The sequence below is a fragment of the Caretta caretta genome, chromosome 2, assembly GCF_965140235.1.
Source record: "Caretta caretta isolate rCarCar2 chromosome 2, rCarCar1.hap1, whole genome shotgun sequence".
Lineage (NCBI taxonomy): Eukaryota > Metazoa > Chordata > Testudines > Cheloniidae > Caretta > Caretta caretta.
The window spans coordinates 97,852,875-97,872,733 of NC_134207.1; the positions used below are offsets into that span (position 1 = coordinate 97,852,875).

At 40.7% G+C, this 19,859-nt stretch overlaps 1 protein-coding gene across 12 annotated transcripts in view; it reads right to left on the bottom strand.

Annotated features, from left to right (window-relative positions):
• Positions 1 to 19,859, bottom strand: part of RTTN (rotatin) — a 151,048-nt gene that overhangs the window by 23,468 nt on the left and 107,721 nt on the right. For 7 of the 12 annotated variants that reach the window (XM_075125328.1, XM_048840134.2, XM_048840136.2 and 4 more), the window contains 7 exons: positions 17,860 to 18,013; positions 17,348 to 17,485; positions 16,081 to 16,292; positions 8,884 to 8,989; positions 4,319 to 4,416; positions 3,290 to 3,367; positions 1,161 to 1,287 (listed from right to left, as the gene is read on the bottom strand). In XM_075125328.1, the coding sequence (XP_074981429.1) occupies positions 1,161 to 1,287; positions 3,290 to 3,367; positions 4,319 to 4,416; positions 8,884 to 8,989; positions 16,081 to 16,292; positions 17,348 to 17,485; positions 17,860 to 18,013 (913 nt within the window). Of the gene's footprint in view, positions 1 to 1,160; positions 1,288 to 3,289; positions 3,368 to 4,318; positions 4,417 to 5,390; positions 6,441 to 8,883; positions 8,990 to 16,080; positions 16,293 to 17,347; positions 17,486 to 17,859; positions 18,014 to 19,859 lie in introns of those variants that run through there. The other 5 variants (XM_048840138.2, XR_007355250.2, XM_048840142.2 and 2 more) reach the window with 5 other exon arrangements.

A 19,859-nucleotide genomic window follows, 5' to 3' on the forward strand; every position in this document is an offset into this window, starting at 1 on the left:
AAAAATCTTACTGGAACAGAAATTTGGTTGGCTGATAGCAGATCACAATTAACAGGTCGTCACAAGTGTGTTTCATTGTATTTACCCTTGATGCTCAGAATGCTGAGGTACACTTATTATGGAAAGAGAATAATGAGCGAGGTTGTTGGAAGCATAATAAAAACACAGATGCCTCTAAAACAGTGTTTATCAAGTGTTTAGAAAGGTATTTGCTATTGCTATCACAACATATCACAAGATTGAGAGGTGACTTGATCACGATGTGTAAGTACCTTCATCAGGAGAAAACACTGGGCACTGAAGGGATCTTTAATCTAGCAAAGAAAGGCATAACAAGAACCAATAGCTGGAAGCTAGTTAAGAACTTATTTCTAATTTGAATTTAATAGTTGGGGTGATTAGCCACTGAAACACACTACCAAGGGAAGCGATGGATTCTCCATCTCTTGATGCCTTCAGATCAATACTGGATGCCTTTTTGGAAAATATGATATAGTTAAACACAAGTTATGCTTCAGTCAAATACAAGTTAGTGGGCTCCATACACGGATAAATGGGTGAAATTTAATAGCCTGAAATATACAAGTCAGACTAGATGATCTAATACTCCCTTTTGGTCTTAAATTCTATGAATCCATTAATTTATAATGCCACATTACCACTTTCTTGCAGGAATACAACCTTCTTAATAATGGCTCATCCATGAGTGTTCTTAATAAAGAAAGTATTGTTTTGCTATTCTCTGCCACGAAATTCCTGAAGGTGGTATTTCCACAGAATATATTACAATGTGGTGGGTCTATGGGGATTTCAGTAGCATTGAGGCTCACCTGGAATTTAATACCTATTTAATATAGGATCTTTCAAAACCCAATCTTTTTTTCCCCCAAAGACAAGAAGAGACTTTCAGATTTAAAGAATATGTTCCTCGGAACAGGGACCTGAGGCACAATCCTGACTCTTACTGAGGCAATGACAAAATTCCCATCCACTTTGATGAGGCCTGGTTTCATTCTTTTTCTTTATACTTGTTTGTAAAGAGCACAGAACCTTTTTTCGCACTAGAAGCACTCATTCTTTTGCCTCTTTTTTTCCATTTACATAGACATTACTCTGGATAAAATGTTTTGACATATTATACCAAAACTTGAGTCTCTTACCTGTGGGATAATTTGCAGTGTAGACACAAAGCAAATGAAGAGCTATTTGCATTAAGGAGTCATCCATTATAAACCATGGCCACAGAGAGTGGAGGACAGGGACAAGATGAGCCTCGAGTGCTGCCACCTAACAGCAAGAGATAAGGAGGAATATACAGTACAATAATGAATATTGGTTTGAAGCATTTTATGCAATATTGAAAGCAAACACAGGAAATTAAAGAATTTTAACATACTATGGAGTTCTTTTAAAAATTCTTTTTTCCTTGAAGGGTCCCTTTAATGTACTTTAGATTACAGAATTAAAATTTACTTGGTTGCTTTAAATGGTACTAGAGGCAGAGGACAGTCTTGTTTCAATACTGGAATGTTGTCTCCACAAGCTGCCTCAATCACATTTTAATTCAAGTCAACACTGAGACTTGATTGAACTGGTTCCATCCGGACTCCATAAGATTGTCTTTACTTACATGCACTGATATTTTTTGCTATTTTCTTGATAGTCTCCATTGACTTGTTAGTAAATTCTCATAGATGTGCATTGACACTTTTTTTGTTTCATCCTCATACTGTATAAACTGAAGGATATTTACCAGCTACTAAATACAGTAAAAGCTTGTTTACCCAGCATGCTGGGGAAATGCGGGGTGCCAGTAAGTGAAAATTTCTGGTTAACTAAGAGGGAGACAGTTTGGGTGTGGCAGAGGATGTGGAGCTGGGGCACAGCAGGGGGTGTGGAGCGCAGGCTCTGGGAGGGAGTTTGGGTGCAGAAAGGGGCGTGGGGTGCTGGAGGGGACTCCGGGTGCCTGATCTGGGAGGCACTCACCTCGGGCAGCTCCCCACAAGCAGCGACCTGTCCCTGCTGTTCCGAGGTGGAGGCTCGGCAAGGCGGCTCTGCATGCTGCTCCCGCCCTTGCTCTGCAGCTCCCATTGGATGGGGACTGCAGCCAATGGGAGCTGAGGAGGTGATGCCTGCGGGTGGAGGCAGAGCGCAGAGCTGCCTAACCGCACCTTTGCCTCAGAACAGCAGGGACAAATCGCTGCTTGTGGGGAGCTGCGTGGAGCCAGGTAGGGAGCCTGCCGGCCCCGGGCCAACCAGACTTTCTATGAAGATTAGAAATGCCGTTTATAGAGCTTTCCGGTTGGTAGAGGGCCGGATAACAGAACTTTTATTGTATATTGTTTCTGCAGATCTACACTAACAAGCCAATGTTGTCATCCTGGAACATTTTAATTACTGGTGAGCATAAACATGAAACTGAAGATGTTCTAACATTCCAACTGCGATTTTACAAGGCCTCACCCTCCTACACATACTGTTTCCCTCTACCTCAACTAAATTTGTTATTAAAACTCTGGAAAAAGCAGAAAAGGAGGGAGGATCAGTGTAGTTCTGCAGAGAACACATTCAGAGAACTTCAGTCATAAGCAGTAAGAGAAGGTCACCTGTGCAATAACAGAGGTTCCTCGAGATGTGTGTCCCTATGGATGCTCCACTGTAGGTGTGGCAGCACCCCGTCCCTGGGATTGGAGATCACTGGTAGTAGTGCCCATTGGATCATGCACACCTCCCTGTCTTGCGCTGTGAGCGGCAGCTATATATAGCACTGTATGGTCCAACTTCCCTCCAGTGCCTTCTGTCCAAAGCAGAGGGAAGGAGGGTAGGTAGTGGAGCACCAACAGGGACACACATCTTGTAGAACTCTTCTCCATGTTTTTCCTCACCCCCACCCTTCCAATAAGTATTCCATTTTTCCCTTTGGAAATTTTGTCTTCTAGCAGGGGGAGGTAAGAAATGGGTAGGAAACGGGTAGGAAACAGTCCCCTACCAAACATTTTGGCCACTACCTACACATTTTTAGCTTGACATCCCATACCACCTCTGTTGGCAGAAGTTTGTATTCAGTGGCTGGGAGCTGAAGTTTCAGTGTCAGAGTTAAAAGGTTTGATGTATGCATGTAATGTTCTCTGCTGCAGGAAACAAATGAGCCAATCCGGTCATTGGTATTAAGATGAGGTCCAATCAACCTGAACAATACTTAAAATTGAACTTATCTGTAATCTTTATTCTTAGACCCCGAACTAGCTGTATGTGGTAATATTATAATACAAATAGTATGACTACTTACTTTGCACTCTTCATTTTGAAAGAGGCAGTTTCTTAGGAGCTGCAGAACAATCCTTAGTTCCCTGATAAGATTATCCTCCTGTTTCGACAAAAATGTTTCAAGAGTGTCAGTTTGAAAAAAGAATCCATTTTATATAAGCAGCATGTTTGTCTTAATGGCTATATTGTAACACACAAGCTCTCACTTATGCCACAGAACCTTTACTTGTAGGACGCTAACCATCTCTGAAAAGTGATATTTCAGTAAGCTCATCCACCACAGAAATCTATTTCTGGTCGTCTATCAAGCATAAAGGAACAGTGATATAAAATAGGGTCCATGCTTCATCTCTATAAGGTGATACATGTAACACTTGTTTTTAAATCCCTGTATGTATGCTGGCTAGGACTCTGAGTGATGAAGTAAAAGGCCTCTCAAAGAGGCAATGTGAGAGAGCGAGAGGAGGGCAGGATGAAATAGAAGGAAATATGAAAGTTATCTTTACAAGTGACATTTGTAACAAGTTTTTTCCCATTTTAACAAAACAAAATACAGATAACATGCAATCAAAAATTGCTGTGGGAGCTTCTATATACACTACTAGCTATTTTTGTATTTAAATAATAAATCCTAACTGCAATCCTCTTTCCAAAAAAACAATACCCTATAATTAAAAACTAACAGTATGGAAATCATTGGGATGTCAGAAAGTTGCAAACATACAAATAGGATACTCATCCATAGTATTTACAATATTGTGCCTCCATATATTTCTAGAATCATGTTCAACCCTCCCCTTCATAATTCCCTTCCAAAAGGGTGAAGAGTCCAAGCAGATAAAATTAGCCGGACTGATGATTAGCGGAAGAGACCCTGTCTGAATCATTTCTCTCAAGGGAAAGATTTAATTATTCAATTAACACACAATAACTGGGCAATACTCTAAGCAAATGCACTGTCACTGTCAAGAAAGAATATCAAATATCAGAAAAAAAAAATTTCTGCTGCAGATAAAATGTTTTGTGTCCACCGTGTCGATTTTACAGTTACCTTTTTTTTCTGTGCTGTTTTTCCAGGCCTCAGGGATTCTAAGTTCAGCTGTGCATGAATGTGCTTCATCTGTTCCATGCAGCTGTCTATAAGGTCAGCTGAAAGACAAAATCCATACAATTCAGAAGCCTATTCACATTCAAAAATACCCAAAACCCCTCACTTGTAAATTAAAGTATAAGGAATTTTGTTTCCTAATCAACTCTTCAACTTTGTGCTTTCCACATAATTAAGGCTCTCTATATGATGGAAATGAGGTAAGAGTAAAAACAAGTAACCCAACCTTTTTACCCAAAATACTCAGGTGGGTAGGGTATTTCAGCTGGTACCCAAGAACATGAATTTGTGTTCAATACCTAAACCCAGTTCACATTACGAAGTTATGAACAAGAGGGTCAGAAATCCATTAACCAAGTTGAAAAACAGCCAGGAACTGATGGAGTTAGGGTTGTACACCTTTAAAACTCTCTTTGCTTCTGTGTGCATGCATCATGGCATAGTGTCCCCTTCTAGGCTAATTGTTTTTTAACAGTTCTGGGATTTGTCAGGCAAGTGGGGATCTATGAGGCAATTTCACAAAGTGGAAGTTAACTACTGTACATGACCTAACAGCAACGGGTGGGGAATGTAATGTCTTATATATACACACTATACAAAGTGTTCTTCATCCCAGAAGACCTTCACAAGTTTAGAATAAGCAGACTATACAAAGGAATCCACCTACAAAATACAGTCCTTCTGAGATGAAAAAAAAAGACAACAGTTTAACTAGTTTAGGACAGTACATTATTATTATTTATTATTATTATTATTTGTATGCTTGGAGTGCTCAATGTGTTACAACTGTCCATATGCACAAAGTCACAGCGTCTTCACAGAGAACATCACAAAAGCTCTGAGACACTGGTAAAAGAAAAAAAACAACAGGTGTTAGACACCAGCAGTGTTTGAATGTTTTTAGTACTCTAAATGCTGAGGAAAATAGGTGTCAAAGCACTGAGAAAGACAGGTTTGGAACACCACAAAAGTACACTTATGTGCCCAAGTCTCAGAAATGTATGGTGTACTGTACCCGGCCAGCAGGTAGAGCTGGGATGAAGAAAGTATACTTAATGGACGTCAAGTCACTGTGATCTGGAACAGTAGCTTGTAGGGAGTTCTTTTGCTACCTACAGTCAAGAATGAACATTCAGAAGGCAATACTTATAGCTGGCAAAAGTTGTGGATTATTTCTAGCAAGGATCATGCTCTGTTCGGTTCACGGTCTTCATGCATCTACCAATCTCATGCTAAGAAACCAAAAACCAGGAATGAGACTCTTATACAGATGGTATCTTTAGACTGAGAAACAGAGCCTTTGTGTTTTCTAAACTTTAAGTTAAATGCTCAGTGACATATATAGTTACAAAGAAACAAGATAAAAACAGATTTTAAAATATTCTTAATTGAAATTTAGGGCAAGAGAAATATTTGTGTCTCTCTATGTATCAGTTGTAGTAATTCAAACTGTATTCTAAAATTCACTAGGGCAGTAGATCCTGTAATTACCTCATGCACAGAATAGTTGTGAAGATTAAAAATAAATATAAAATGTATAATATTCCACTAATAAATCACATTATTGAAAAACTACACACAAGCCTCCATTCTCTGATTAAAAGGTTACTTACCATGGACAGTAACTGTGGTTCTTTGAGATGTATCCCCCTATGGGTACTCCACTTCAGAAGCACAGATGCCCCATATGCCTTCAGAGATTTTCGTTAGTGGTCTGTCTAGCCTAGAGGTGCACACTGCACAGCCTCATGTCCTGCTCAGAGGCTGAATAGGGCTGCATGGATGAACCACCCTCTGTACCTTCTCTACTGCAAAGCCCCACAAAGAAAACTCTGAAGCAGAGCAGGTAATGGAGCACCTATAAGGACACACATCTCAGAGAACCATAGTTACAGCAGGGGGTGAGTAATCTTTTCTTCTTCTTCTTCTTCTTCTTCGAGTACTGTCCCCATGAGTGCACTCCACTTCAGGTAACTCCTGAGCATCATCCCCACAGGGAGAAGGGAAGTTTGGAATCGAGTGAAGAACTCAAGAACGAACCACATTGCCAACCACTATATTCGATCTAGAGGAATGGATGAAGGAATAGTGCTTGGAGAAGGTATGTACTGAAGACCAGCTAGTGGCTCTGCAGCTCTCATATACTAGAATGTCTTTAAGTAATGCCATAGATGTTGATTGTGATCTTGCAGAGTGTGCTAACACCCAAGGAGGAGGCTAAATGCTGATAGCATTGTAACATGCAAAAATACACCCACAGATCCACCTTAACCTCTGAGGGGAGACAGTGATCCTTTAGATCTGCTTGCAATGGAAACAAACAGTCTAGGAGACTTCCAAAATAGTTTGGTCCTATCCATATATAAAGCCAAACCTCATGTGACACCTACAGTATGAAAGGAAGCCTCCTGTTGAAAATTGTGGGTTTCAGGGGAAAAAAAGCAGTAAATTAATGGACTGATTAAGATGAAACTCGGATGATGCCTTAGGTAGGAATGTAAGGAATAAGGAATTTAGGGACGGAAAAAAACCTGGTCTTTGAAAAATACTATGACAGGGGGATCTGCTATTAAAGTGCCAATTTCTCCAACTCTTCAGGCTGATGTGATTGCTACCAAAAAGGCCATTTTCATGGACAGATTAAGTCAAAACTGGTGTTTTGATGCCAGCTGGGTATTTGGGCCAGGTGGATGAGAGGTTTTTTCCCGCTCTGGGCATCTACGTTTCTTACTTGGGTGTGGGGGGAGGTCAGTAGGTCTTTGGAACCCAGAGAATCAGGGTAATCTGCTGGCACGCTGCGAGACAGTATTTACATTGACCGTCTGCAGGCATGGCCGCTCGCAGCTCCCAGTGGCCTAGGGTCACCGTTCCTGGCCAATGCGAGCTGCGGGAAGTGGCGCAGTCCACAGGGATGTGCTGGCCACAGCTTCCCGCAGCTCCCATTGGCCTGGAAGACTTAAGGCACTCAAAGGATTTATTGTTGACAGATTAACTGGAGTCTCTGCTGCTTACGGGTAACAAGACCCACTCAATCACCAGCCTCCCATATGTCTTCGGTGCCTTCCAATTCCAATTCAGCACCTGTTTTGGCTGGAGCTGCCTCCTCAGTTGTCTATAATCTTACAAACCAGATGTACAAATTGTAATGGTAGGTTAATATTGATGTAAATTCCCTTGTCAGTTACAGATTTTTAACATTTTAGGGGTTTTAAAATTGAAGACGCTATAGTTTATGCTGTTCATAATAGGGTTATTCTAATTACTTCAACAACTTTAAATCCTTGAAGGATTTCCCCCCCATTTTTAACGTAATACAAATTTTTAAAACATTATACTTATTTAAAAGAGACATGGTAAAAATAAACCCCTTGTTTTACCACACGGCATAAGTACATAAGAATGGCCATACTGGGTCAGACGAAAGGTCCATCTAGCCCAGTATGCTGTCTTTCAACAGTGGCCAGTGCCAGGTACTTCAGAGGGAATGAACAGAACAGTTAATCAAGTGATCCATCCCCTGTCACCCATTCCCAGCTTCTGGCAAACAGAGGCTAAGGACACCATCCCTGCCCATCCTGGCTAATCGCCAATGATGGACCTATCCTCCATGAACAGATTTAGTACTTTTTTGAGCCGTGTTATAGTCTTGGCCTTCACAACATCCTCTGGCAAAGAATTCCACAGGTTGACTGTGTTATGCGAAGTAATATTTAACCTGCTGCCTATTAATTTTATTTGGTGACTCCCTAGTTCTTCTGTTATGAGGAGTAATTAACACTTCCTTATTTACGTTCTCCACACCAGTGGAGGAAGAGAAATTCGCTGTCACCCAGAGAGCAATGGTAAGGCGAATGTGTAAGATATCGCTTCGTGATCATATTCCAAATGAGATCAGAAGGCGTCCAGAGGTGACTGATGTAGTGCAGGCGACGTACGACGCAAAGCGAAGATAGGCAGGTCATGTAGTCCGCAGGCAAGACAAGGGGTGGACAACCCTCATCAGTAACTGGATTCCCAAAGACCATAAATGACTGCTGGGCAGTCCAAAAATGCACTGGGCCAATCCCACGACAAAACTTTTAGCCAGAAATGGAAAGAACGTGCTCACAACAAAACAGAATGGCGTGGCTTCGACTTGCGCTCGTGGAGGCATGGGCAAGGACAAGCCGGACAAAGGTGACATCACATGGTCACTACTGACTAGTACTAGAAAGCTAGATCCACTTAAATGAAATGCTGTGGGTTGTAACCTGTTAATGTAACCTGAAATATTACTGTTAATAATAAAGATATAATTAATTCAAAAAGTGTTAGATGGGGTACTGACATTTACATATAATTGTAAACTTCAGTAATCAAACATTTTATTTACAGAGAAGCTTCTTAAAAGCAATATTAAAAATAACAGCTTTGTTTTTAGACTGAAGACAACGAAAAAATACTATTGGCAAGCATTTGATTTACAGAGTATTTTAAGTATACTGTAGCATGTGTGTCTTCAGGCTTACCTTCCAAAGCACATTTCTGGGCACTTTTACTGACAGCCAGCAGGGACAGTAAAGCACCTGCAGCAACTCGTTTCCGCACATCTTTAGAGGATTTTCCTTCATAGCTCTGCAAATGAGTAAAGATTTATCACTACATTGGAAAAGTAAAACATATACTGGAGAAATGTTCATGATCATGTTTATGCCTGTACAAGTGATGTACCATTTTGAGTTCTCATTCTGATGACTCAAAATTAGAGCTGGGCAAAATTTTCATTTTGCAGGAAATTTCAATATTTCAAAATTTCCCACGAGCCAGAGATTATGAAAATTTTTGTTTTGGAAACACCAAAACATGGTGTCTATCTGCTTTAATTGGAGAGAAACATGTTGAAGTTAGAACAATTAATTTTGTTTTTTCTCCCACGGCACAACTGTCAATCTGTGATAAATGTGTCTATATGGGCGCTATCTTTTGCTGGGGAAAAGTGGACAGGAAGATTAGCTAGATATTGGGAAAGTGACTATGTTAAGACTTTACACTAAACCTAGGGATTGAGTTTCTAAATACTATGTGTACTGATCTTGCTATATCAAGAGAGCTGCAAAAATCCACTCACCAATTTGTAACTTCCCCTAGGGAGTAAGTGGGGAGGAGCAGTTAAGACATCAATTTCTACAGAATTGTAAAAGTCATTCTGCTGCTAATTGGTACGGCTATGAACAGAACCTCAGATATATACTTGAGATATTCAGCAGAGAAGAGCCCTAAAAACAGATGGAACCCATAAGGTTGTGGAAAGGCTAGAGTGTATGCCCACACAACAGCAGTAAGGAGGTTCTGAGGTTGTAGGGGAAGAGGGAAAGGTCTCCTCCCTTCCAGCCGTCGGAGTGCACTAGAGGGAACTTAAATTATCAACAAAGATAGCACTCTAGTAAAAATCCTACCATCTACAACAGAAATTCTCCTGAGTGCATTGCACCTAGACTTCACAGATTGTACCCCACCCGCTTCTATCTTACATATCATCCCCTGGCTATTAGCTTTAGTCCTCCAGCTAAAAGTCATTGTCCAGTATGTTTTTCAAACCCTAAATGTGCAATAAATTAATTCTTGCTTTAGGGTTATTTACTGCAGAGCTTAAGCAGTTAGAAAGGCCTGAATAAGAGAGTCAAAATAGGAATGAAAAAGAATAATGTTTTTCGGACAGGAAAACAAACATTTTGATTATGGGTATGTCTGCACAGCAAAGAAAAACCTGCAGCTGGCCAACTCAAGTTCACGGGGTGGATGAGACGGGTTGGGGAATCTCTTCTGCTAAGACAGCAACAAATGAAAATATAGAATGAAGTACTGTTTATGAACAGTTGATCAACCACTAACAGATTTAACATAACTTGAAAAAAATACGATGCTGTAGTTCTTATAGGTAGGTCACCTTTTGGTTGAAGTAAGACAGTTCAAGGAAATCACCTTAGGAGAAATGAGTAGTGTGTAGAACTGGAAGGCATCTCAGATGCTAACAAGAGAAGTCAGGAGAAATGGAAGCTAAATAAGAATGGTGTAGTTTGGGACGCAAAGAATTGTATGCACTGGTGGTTGGAAATAAGAGGGAAATTTTGAGTTGGTTGTCTAACTCTCCTTTGGGCCACTGAAAATCTCTCACTAAGCCCTCCAGCTGGGAAGTCTCTCAACAGCAGAAAGCTGACTTTGGGCTTGATTTACCTCTAGGTATGCTAGCTTAGGTGAGTATAATAAAGAATGGAAGGGTCTGCGAGAGTGTAGAATTGTGGCAGCACATACTACCTCTCAACCCTCACAAAGGAGTATGTAATTAACCATCTCAAAATGTGACTGCTCCTGGGAAGGGAGCGGCATGGCCAGAACAGCTGGGAGTTGTGCTGAGTCATTATGCAAGCATCTCCAACAGCAAGCTTTTAACAAGCTCTGGAAGCAATGTAAAGATTCCTTCCTTAAGTGGAAACCCCAAGGAAAGTGGTACCAATTGGGGTAAATCAAGCTTTGAAGAGCCCTAAACCCACAGAGCAGGTTAAGTTTCCTATTAGACACATCTGGAAAACTAAAACCACCCCACAATAAGTATCTGGTGAAATGAAACGGAAGTTCAGTGACATTGCTAGTCATGGCTAACGTTTTGTTTTCCACATACAATAGCAATTCTTCTAACAGTGGGTAAGTGCATCTTAGCAAGTATTCTGCTATTTCTATAATGGAATTTGGGGATTCATATTGGAGTAGTGTATGATAAAAATTAAAAGATTTACACATTTTAATCTGTTAGTTTTCCCAGATCATTAATTACATTTTGAGTTTCTTCCAACTGAAGTTGCCAAAGAGCTTTCGTGATTCAACCACATTTTATGCACTTCTCTTAATAAGTAGTAAAGGCTTTTTTCCTGTGCTAGCCTGTCAAATGCTAATTGTGTATATCTTGCCTCATACTTAAGAGTAATAAGTGTTCTCATCTCATTAATATTTGATATATATTTACTAATTGGTCTATCATGTTGCTTTTCTGTAATCTGAATACCCCATTATGTGACCCCTTAGGAGTAAATAAATACTTCTAAGTAAATTAGGGTACTTATACAATATTCTTACTCATGTCTCAAAAGTTCATTTTTTCTTTCCTCCCCCCCCCCCCCCAAACTGTCTTGAGAAAACAACTGTAAAAAGTCCATATTCTCTCAGAACTCATCCCTTAACATATTCCCTACTACTCTAAGTGGAGCAAGTACTGAGAGGTTAATCAGAGACCACAGTATTAGATCAATCACAGGAAGTAATGATTTAGAAATGAGAAATAGATCACTGCTACATTAGATGCACCCTCTTTTAGGTCAGACACTTCTTGGCATGGACGGCTTGTGCTCTCTTGGTTGGGGCTAAGGATCGGAGGGCTCAAGGTACAGATCAGGGCTATACATTCCCAGAAAGCATAGGGATAGTTTATAATTTTGTCAGTGAATGAAGAACACTGTCTCTACACTCACTGAAAAAGTTATGAGCCCTCAAAGGCCAAGACCTTGACCATGGCCTGCACTTCCCTTGGATGACCAATGCTTGAAGCCACAATACACATTGCATGGTCACTGCAGCGGCCATATATCTAGCTGAGGGGTCTGAGCCATCCATCGCTGCTTGTAAGGCTGTCACCAGCTGGGCTTCCCTATGATGTCCTTAAGAACCTTTCAGCCAGTGCTGGTGCCAGCCCATTGGGAGGCCCTATGCAGGAATATTTTTGGCCCTCCCCCCACAAAGCATACTAATAATTAATAGGGGGCCCTCTTGAGCTGCTTGGGCCCTAAGCAATTGCTTAGTCTGCTTATGCCTGGCGCCGGCTCTGCTTTCAACTGTCATGAGGGAGCTTTGTGAGAAAGGCACTCACCCTGTCCCAGGTGAGAAAGTCACACTTGTCGCAGCAGGGCCTCACAGTTAGCTTGGTGCATGTGCAGTGAAGCAGAGAAGTACAACTTCCTTCCAAAGAGGTTGAGTCATTTGTACTCCTTGACCTTAGGCATACTTTTGCTGATTCTCGATTTCTCCTATACAGCTAGTACAATGAAGGAGCCTGAGATGGGGTGAGTGGAAGTAATAAAATCATCTGGGGGTCACCTAGTACCTCTTTTTGATCCATTTCACCATTGGTGGTATAGTGGCTGGGGTCTGCCAGAAGGGTTAATGGGAAGGATGATCCTGATGAACAGAAACTGACAAAATGTCACAGCTTGATTATTTCAGAGAAGTTCCACAATGTCTGACTCTCCAACAATCCTCACAAGGAGCTCCTGAAATGCTTTAGAATTGTTAGGTGCCAGCACATACCTCTTTATCCACCAATGAAGAGAGATCCTTTAGTGGCAAGATAGGGAGGAGATGTCACTCTGTGCCTGGATCTGGTTCCTCATGATAATTCTGGCATTGGTAGCTTCACCAGGGATACCATCTGAGGAGAGTGATCTCTTTCTTGATGATGGAGTGACCCCCTTTCAGTGCCTGACTGACAAGACACCGAGGTGTCACTGCTGGCTTTGACACTGATGTTGAGGTTGGGTTTGGTGCTGGGGCTACAAGTGCTGGCACCAGATTTTTTTTTTTTCCTTTCAGTTTCTTCTCCTATGCAATCTTTAGTGTCGCCATTCTGACTGAAGGGCTGTTACATGATACTGGCATGTTCACCAATAGAATGCTGGACAAGGTTGTTCCAAGTAAGTGGAATTATAGCCTTGCTCTTCCAACTTGTGTCTCATAGCAGAGAAGGACAAGAATACAGAGCATCTGCTCAGAATATGAAATTTCCCTAAGCAAGAGAGACATCTACTGTATTCATCCTTCAGATACAGACAGGGCTTGAAGCTTGCAGGTTTTGAGACTGTCATTTTGAAGAGCCCTATATAGGGTGTGAGTATAGAGGCGGTCTCACTAGAAAGTTCAGTTCAGAGGGGTCACACCAGTCGAAATCAGGAGATCAGAAGTAGTTCTGAAGACATGAAGAAGTTAGCCTGAGCTAAGTGTGAGAGACACTTGGCAAGTTCTGTCTTATTGTCACAAGCAGCAAGAGGAAACTGAAGGTTGTGGCCACTGGAAAAAGGGGTGAATAGTGAGGTAACAAAATTTGCAGATGATATAAAATTACCCACGATAGTGAAGTCTAATGCTGACTGTAAATACTTTAAAAGGATCTCACAAAACTGGGTGACAAAAATGGCAGATGAAATTCAATGTTGATAAATGCAGAGTAACTCACATTGGAAAACATAATCCCAACTATACATACAAAATGATGGGGTCTAAATTAGCTGTTACCAATCAAGAATTGATCTTGGAGTCATAGTGGATAATTCTCTGAAAACATCTGCTCAATTTTCAGCAGCAGTCAAAAAAGCTAACAATGTTAGGAACCATTAGGAAACGGATAGATAATAAAAGCAGAAAATATAATGCCATAATCCATGGTACGCCTTCACCTTTAATTCTGCATGCAGTTCTGGTCACCTCATCTCTAAAAAGATATATTAGAATTGGAAAGCGTACAGAGAAGGGCAATAAAAATGATTAAGTGTATGGAACAATTTCTACATGGTGAGAGACTAAAAAGACTGTGACTGTTCATCTTGGATGAAATGACTAAGGGGAGAATACGACAGAGGTCTATAAAATCATGAATGGTGTGGAGAAAGTTAATAAGGCAGAGTTAGGAACGTGTCTTCACGTAACACAAGAACGTGGGGTTTCCCAGTGAAATTAATAGGCAGTAGGTTTAAAACAAACAAACTTCATTTTTCCTTACTTCTTCACACAATGCACAGTCAACCCGTGGAATTGTTGCCAGGGGATGTAGTGAAGGCCACAAGTATAACCGGTTTCAAAGAAGAATTAGATAAGCTTATGGAGGACAGGTCCATTAATGGCTACTAGCAAGATGTTCAGGGATGCAACTTCATGTTGTGGGTGTGGATGACAGGAGATGCATCTACACCTCTGATTACCAGAAGCTGGGAGTGGATGACAGGAGATGCATCACTTGATAATTGCCCTGTTCTGTTCATCCCCTCTGAAGCATCTGGCACTGGCTGCTGTCGGAAGATAGGATATTGGGCTAGATGGACCACTGGTCTGATCCAGTTTTGCCATTCTTACGTTCACACCACCCTTTATGTCCACGCACAAGAGCTTGAGGTGTCACAGGGCACATGAGAGGCCCCAACAGTCACTGCTACCCAAAGTTTTTCAAGTCTCACGTGTGTAAATAAAGCACATCTACAGTAAGATCCACACCGACACATACTTGAAAAAGAACTATTGTTCCAGCATTGTGGCAAAATAATGGCATATTAAGAGAAATATCACTGGGAATCTAGGTATCAGAACAATAAGAGCAGTTAGCCATATTAATTTATAAAGAACAAATTCAAACTTGACAGCTTCTAGTGACTAAAATAGTTAAAAATAGACCGATGTGGATATTTCAGTTTTATTAAATCATTTGTTATAGTTTCACATGAAATCTTACTATTACCACCAAATATACAATGATAAAGTGCAGGTAGTTAAGAGTAAGCCAATGAAAGTGATAGGAAGCTGAAGGACTTATGAGGAAAGAGAAGTTAAATATATAGCAGCTAAGTGATAAGTAATGTAAGACATATTAATGTTCTACAACTGACAGTGTAAATATCAAGGAGGGAAAAGAATTATTTAGGGTAGTACAAGGAAGTATAAAGAGGAGTAATGAGATGACATTAGGAAAGAGAAAACATTTTGGTTAATATCAAGAAAATTGTCATAGAATCATAGAATCTAAGGGTTGGAAGGGACCCCAGAAGGTCATCTAGTCCAACCCCCTGCTCGAAGCAGGACCAAATCCCAGTTAAATCATCCCAGCCAGGGCTTTGTCAAGCCTGACCTTAAAAACCTCTAAGGAAGGAGATTCTACCACCTCCCTAGGTAACGCATTCCAGTGTTTCACCACCCTCTTAGTGAAAAAGTTTTTCCTAATATCCAATCTAAACCTCCCCCACGTCCCCATGTCCTGTTGGTGAGATCTATTACGTTAAGGAACAGTCTCCCAATGGAAGAGATAAAAGTTCAGTGCTTGGCAGATTTAAAACTAGATAGTACAATGCATTAATAAAAGTTTTGTATGCAATAATCAGACACTAGCAAAGGATGGACTAAATGGCCAAATGGGTTTTCTCAGTTCCTAATTTCTATGATTATGTGATGTTAAAGAGCACTCTGCTGCTGTCATTTACAGGAAGAAAAACAAGGTCTCAATCCTTAAATATTCCAAGGCATATCTGGAACAGTAGGAATCCTTTTGGCCAAAATATCGAATTATTTCCTATTTAAATTTGCATAATGATATTCTAATTATGTAAAATGTTCCCCTGCAGTTTAAAACAGATATTGTATTCACTTCCTACCCTAAACTATTATGTAATGTTGCTGTGTGGTGTCGAACAGCTGTTGTCTTCAAAGAAAGCTGTATAACAGTGGTGGGAAGAGTGATTTCTATATACAGTTTATGAACCAGTTTGTTTGAAGTGCTCTGGATTCTTTACTAAGACTATTTCTCAAAATAGTTGACCGAGCTTTTAATTAGACATTCAGCATTACAATAGAAAGATGATCTCAGTCATATAATCAAAACCATAATACCATTGTATTAATTTATTGAATATATAAATTTATACCTGAATTATTAATTCATTAAGTTTGGCTCCTGATGCCAAACTTCCTTCAGCTTCATCTAGAAGAAAAGTAATTGTTGGGTTGGGGCAAATATTCTGTTTATCTTGGAGCTGCCTTTTCCCCTCTTCAGCCAAGAGAATGGAGAGGAATTGCAAACTGGCCATATATAAACTGGGACATATGGTAGACAGATGCACACAGTCACAAATTGTATCTAAAAGGTCAAATACATAACAGATTTTTTTAAATTTCAGCATCAAGACATGGTTAAACATTTCAGACCTGGAACGGACTAATCCAAGGCATATGCCTGGGTCAGGGAACAGCACACTAGTGCTTGCAAGAGATATCCAATGAGCTCTAAGTATTTGCTCCTAAGTTTAAAAATATATTTCTGTATTCTAAATTTATGGAAAGTGTGAATGACTAAGTATTTCATATTACACTTGAAATTAAAAGAACAAAACCACAAATGAGCACTGAAACTGTTTAGTCAACCTTCACTTGCTACACGAGTCACTTGCTTGAATATTTTAGACCAGAGCTTGCATTATACTGAAGACAGCAACAATCAGAAGCTTTTCATTAGAAGCTGACTCTGTTGGCAGAAGTGCAGTTAGGCCCTGGCTCAAAAAGTGACTTAGCACATGCCTAACTAAAAGCATAGATTTCAATTGGACTACTTAGGTGATTAATTGTAGGCACATGCTAGATTACCTTGCTTAATCAGGGTCTTAATTACAATAATTATTACAATAATTATTACAAATTATTATTTGTGTAATAGATTAAACTATTATACAATAACAAGTGACTACATATTGACTCATGCAGCAAGAAAAGGTTTTGACCTTTAAAACTATTTTTCAGGCTTGTATGTTTTTGTTTGCTTTCTTACGTTTTAGATAAACTATCAGTGTAAGAAAAAAACAAAAGCAAAAAACAGTATGCTGTGGCTCAGTTCAGCCTCTAATTAAAGCTGATTTACTTTATCCCAAAGTTTAGAACCAGAAACTGTTAAAGTCTATAAACAAAAAATATATATAGAAAGCTGTGTAATAGCTGAGAAATGACTTTACAGAACTATAGAAGAAAAAGCTATAAAAAACAAACAAGGGTAAAAATACACTCCATATCTTCTCAGTAAAAAGCAGACACATTTTGTTTATTGTTATTGACATGTCCTTTATAAATATTTGATAGCATCTAATAAGAGGTCATCCTCATTATTAGCTGCAAGGTCTAAATCCATCTAAGAATAGGCATTACCAATTATTGCAGTCCAATGTTTTCCAAGAGCTGCTGTCACAGATGGAAGAGCAATTTGGCCACTTTTCCTTAACAGTATAGCCAGAAGGCTAAACAAGTCTGTCCATGTTTGGTGAACCGCAGATGTTAACTCAGTATCTGCGAACAGAACATAGGAAGTTCAAGCTATTAACACAGAGAGAGAAATCTGGATATCTAAGCCTGACCACAGAAACTTATCTTTAAAATAAGAAATGATGAAAAAAACAAACAAACAAACTTGCAACATCTCTATCCCATAGGCAAATAATTCAGCCCCAAACCAATTTTAACTCAGTTTCTCCCCTTACTTCGTAACAATGCTTGAAGACTAGAGAGTAAATGGCTAGCAGATATAAACTTCTAAATATTAGCACATAGCAAATGAAACATGTAACTACAGTTTAACATACAGTGTTAGGAAAGATGGTACTGATTTTTCTGAATAAGATGTGCATCTGTCTGTCTAGACAAGAGAAGTATCTACATATTACCCAAGCCATCCAGAGAGCGAATGGAGAGGATCATTAAGGTATTTCCCAAAAGAGGTTTCATTAGCTCATCCTGGATCACAAGCTGAGTATCTACCAATAAACATGTCTGTAGAAGCCTGGACACTGAAGACAAATACTGAAGTAGGAATAAAACCTGTTAAAACAGTAAAAAGGACACAAAAGCTGGATCCTTGCAACCTGATTTTACAGTATGTTAAGACCTACTTTAGGCAACACCACATAATGCACCTTTTTGGATATCTGTCTATCTATATATCTAAGAACATAAGAAGAATGGCCATAATGGTTCAGACCAAAGGTCCATCAAGCCCAGTACCCTGTCCTCTGACAGTGGCCAATGGCAGGTGCCACAAAGGGAATGAACAGACAGGTTATCAAAGTGATTCATGCCCAGTCACCCAATCCCAGCTTCTGGCAAACAGGCTGACCATTCCTGCCCATCCTGGCTAATAGCCATTGATGGACCTATCTTCCATGAATCTATCTAGCTCTCTTTTGAACCCCGTTATAGTATTGGCTTTCACAACACACTCTGGCAAGGAGTTCCACAGGTTGATAGTGCATTGTGTGAAAAAAAAATCTTCCTTGTGTTTGTTTTAAACCTGCTACCTATTAATTTCATTTAGTGGCCCCTTGTTCTTGTATTATGAGAAGGAGTAAATAACACTTCCTTATTTACTTTCCCTATACCACTCATGATTTTATAGACTTCTATCGTATCCCCTCTTAGTCGCCTCTAAATATACGGTTGGCAGAATTTGATTTTTTTTTTTACTTTTTTTGTCAATTTTTATTTAAGATTTTTTTATTTTTACTAATTTTATTTTTAAAGTTGTGGGGGATAGGGTTGAATTTAGGGTTAGGGTAGTACTTACAGCAGGGGGCTCTCTCTGTGGCCCAGGGGCCCAGACACCAGGGAGCAAGGTGCTGGGAAAGCAGCAGTCATCCTGGACCTGCAGAACAGAGACCCCCAGCCACAAGAAGGATTATCCTGTGGCTGTGGGGGAGGTCACTCCACTGCCGAACAGTTCCTGCCAGGGAGGGCTCCCACACTCCTGGCTGTTGAGTGAGCGAGCTGGGCTGTGACAAGGGAGCTGCAGAGGGCTCCCTACACAGCTGTAGAGCTGGTGACAGTGGATCCCTGCTGGCATAAGATGCGGAGAAGGCTCAGGGTCCTGTCTGGGCATAGCAGAGACTCCTGGCCAAGGCTATAAGGAGTCGTCGTCGTCGTCCTCTGCTGCAGTGGAGGGCACCCTGCTGCTGACTAGTTCCTAGAGCCCCCCACAGCTGAGCTGAGGGTGTCTTTGTTCCACTGGGCCAGGATTGCAACCTTCCCTGCACCATGTGCCTGCAGAAATTGGGTGTCACTGACCCCACTCACACACTCACCAGCCAGGAGTGTAGCAGCCACCACCCTGCAGGAACTGATCTGCAGTGGGGTAGCCTTCCCTGCCGCCAGCGGCTCGTCTTTCTCCTTGAAGTCCTAGCCACGTGCAGAGTCTCTGCTCTGCAAGGCCAGGACAACTGCTGCCTCTACTGCACCTTGTGTCTGCAGGGATCAGGTGTCATCAGCCCTGCAGCCATACAGAAATCCTCTGCTGCTCTGCTGTCATAGTCCTGTCCCCTCACTCTTGTGACAATGGAGCTGCAGACGGCTACCTGCATGGCGGGTGACACCTGATCCCTGCAGGCGTACAAATGACTACCCTGTCACGGACCCACTCACTCCCATGACAGCAGGGCTGCAGAGGACTCCCTGAATGGCTGCAGGGACAGTGACACCCAAGCCCTGTAGATATACCTATAGTTACTCATTGATTTTGTCACTGATTTCAGCATCAGCTGAAATTGACATTGTCATAAACATGCAGCTAAGGGTAGCATTAAAAATCCCTCCTTTACCTGTAAGGGGTTAAGAAGATCAAATAACCTGGTTGGCATCTGACCAGAAGGACCAACGGGAAAAGAAGATACTTTCA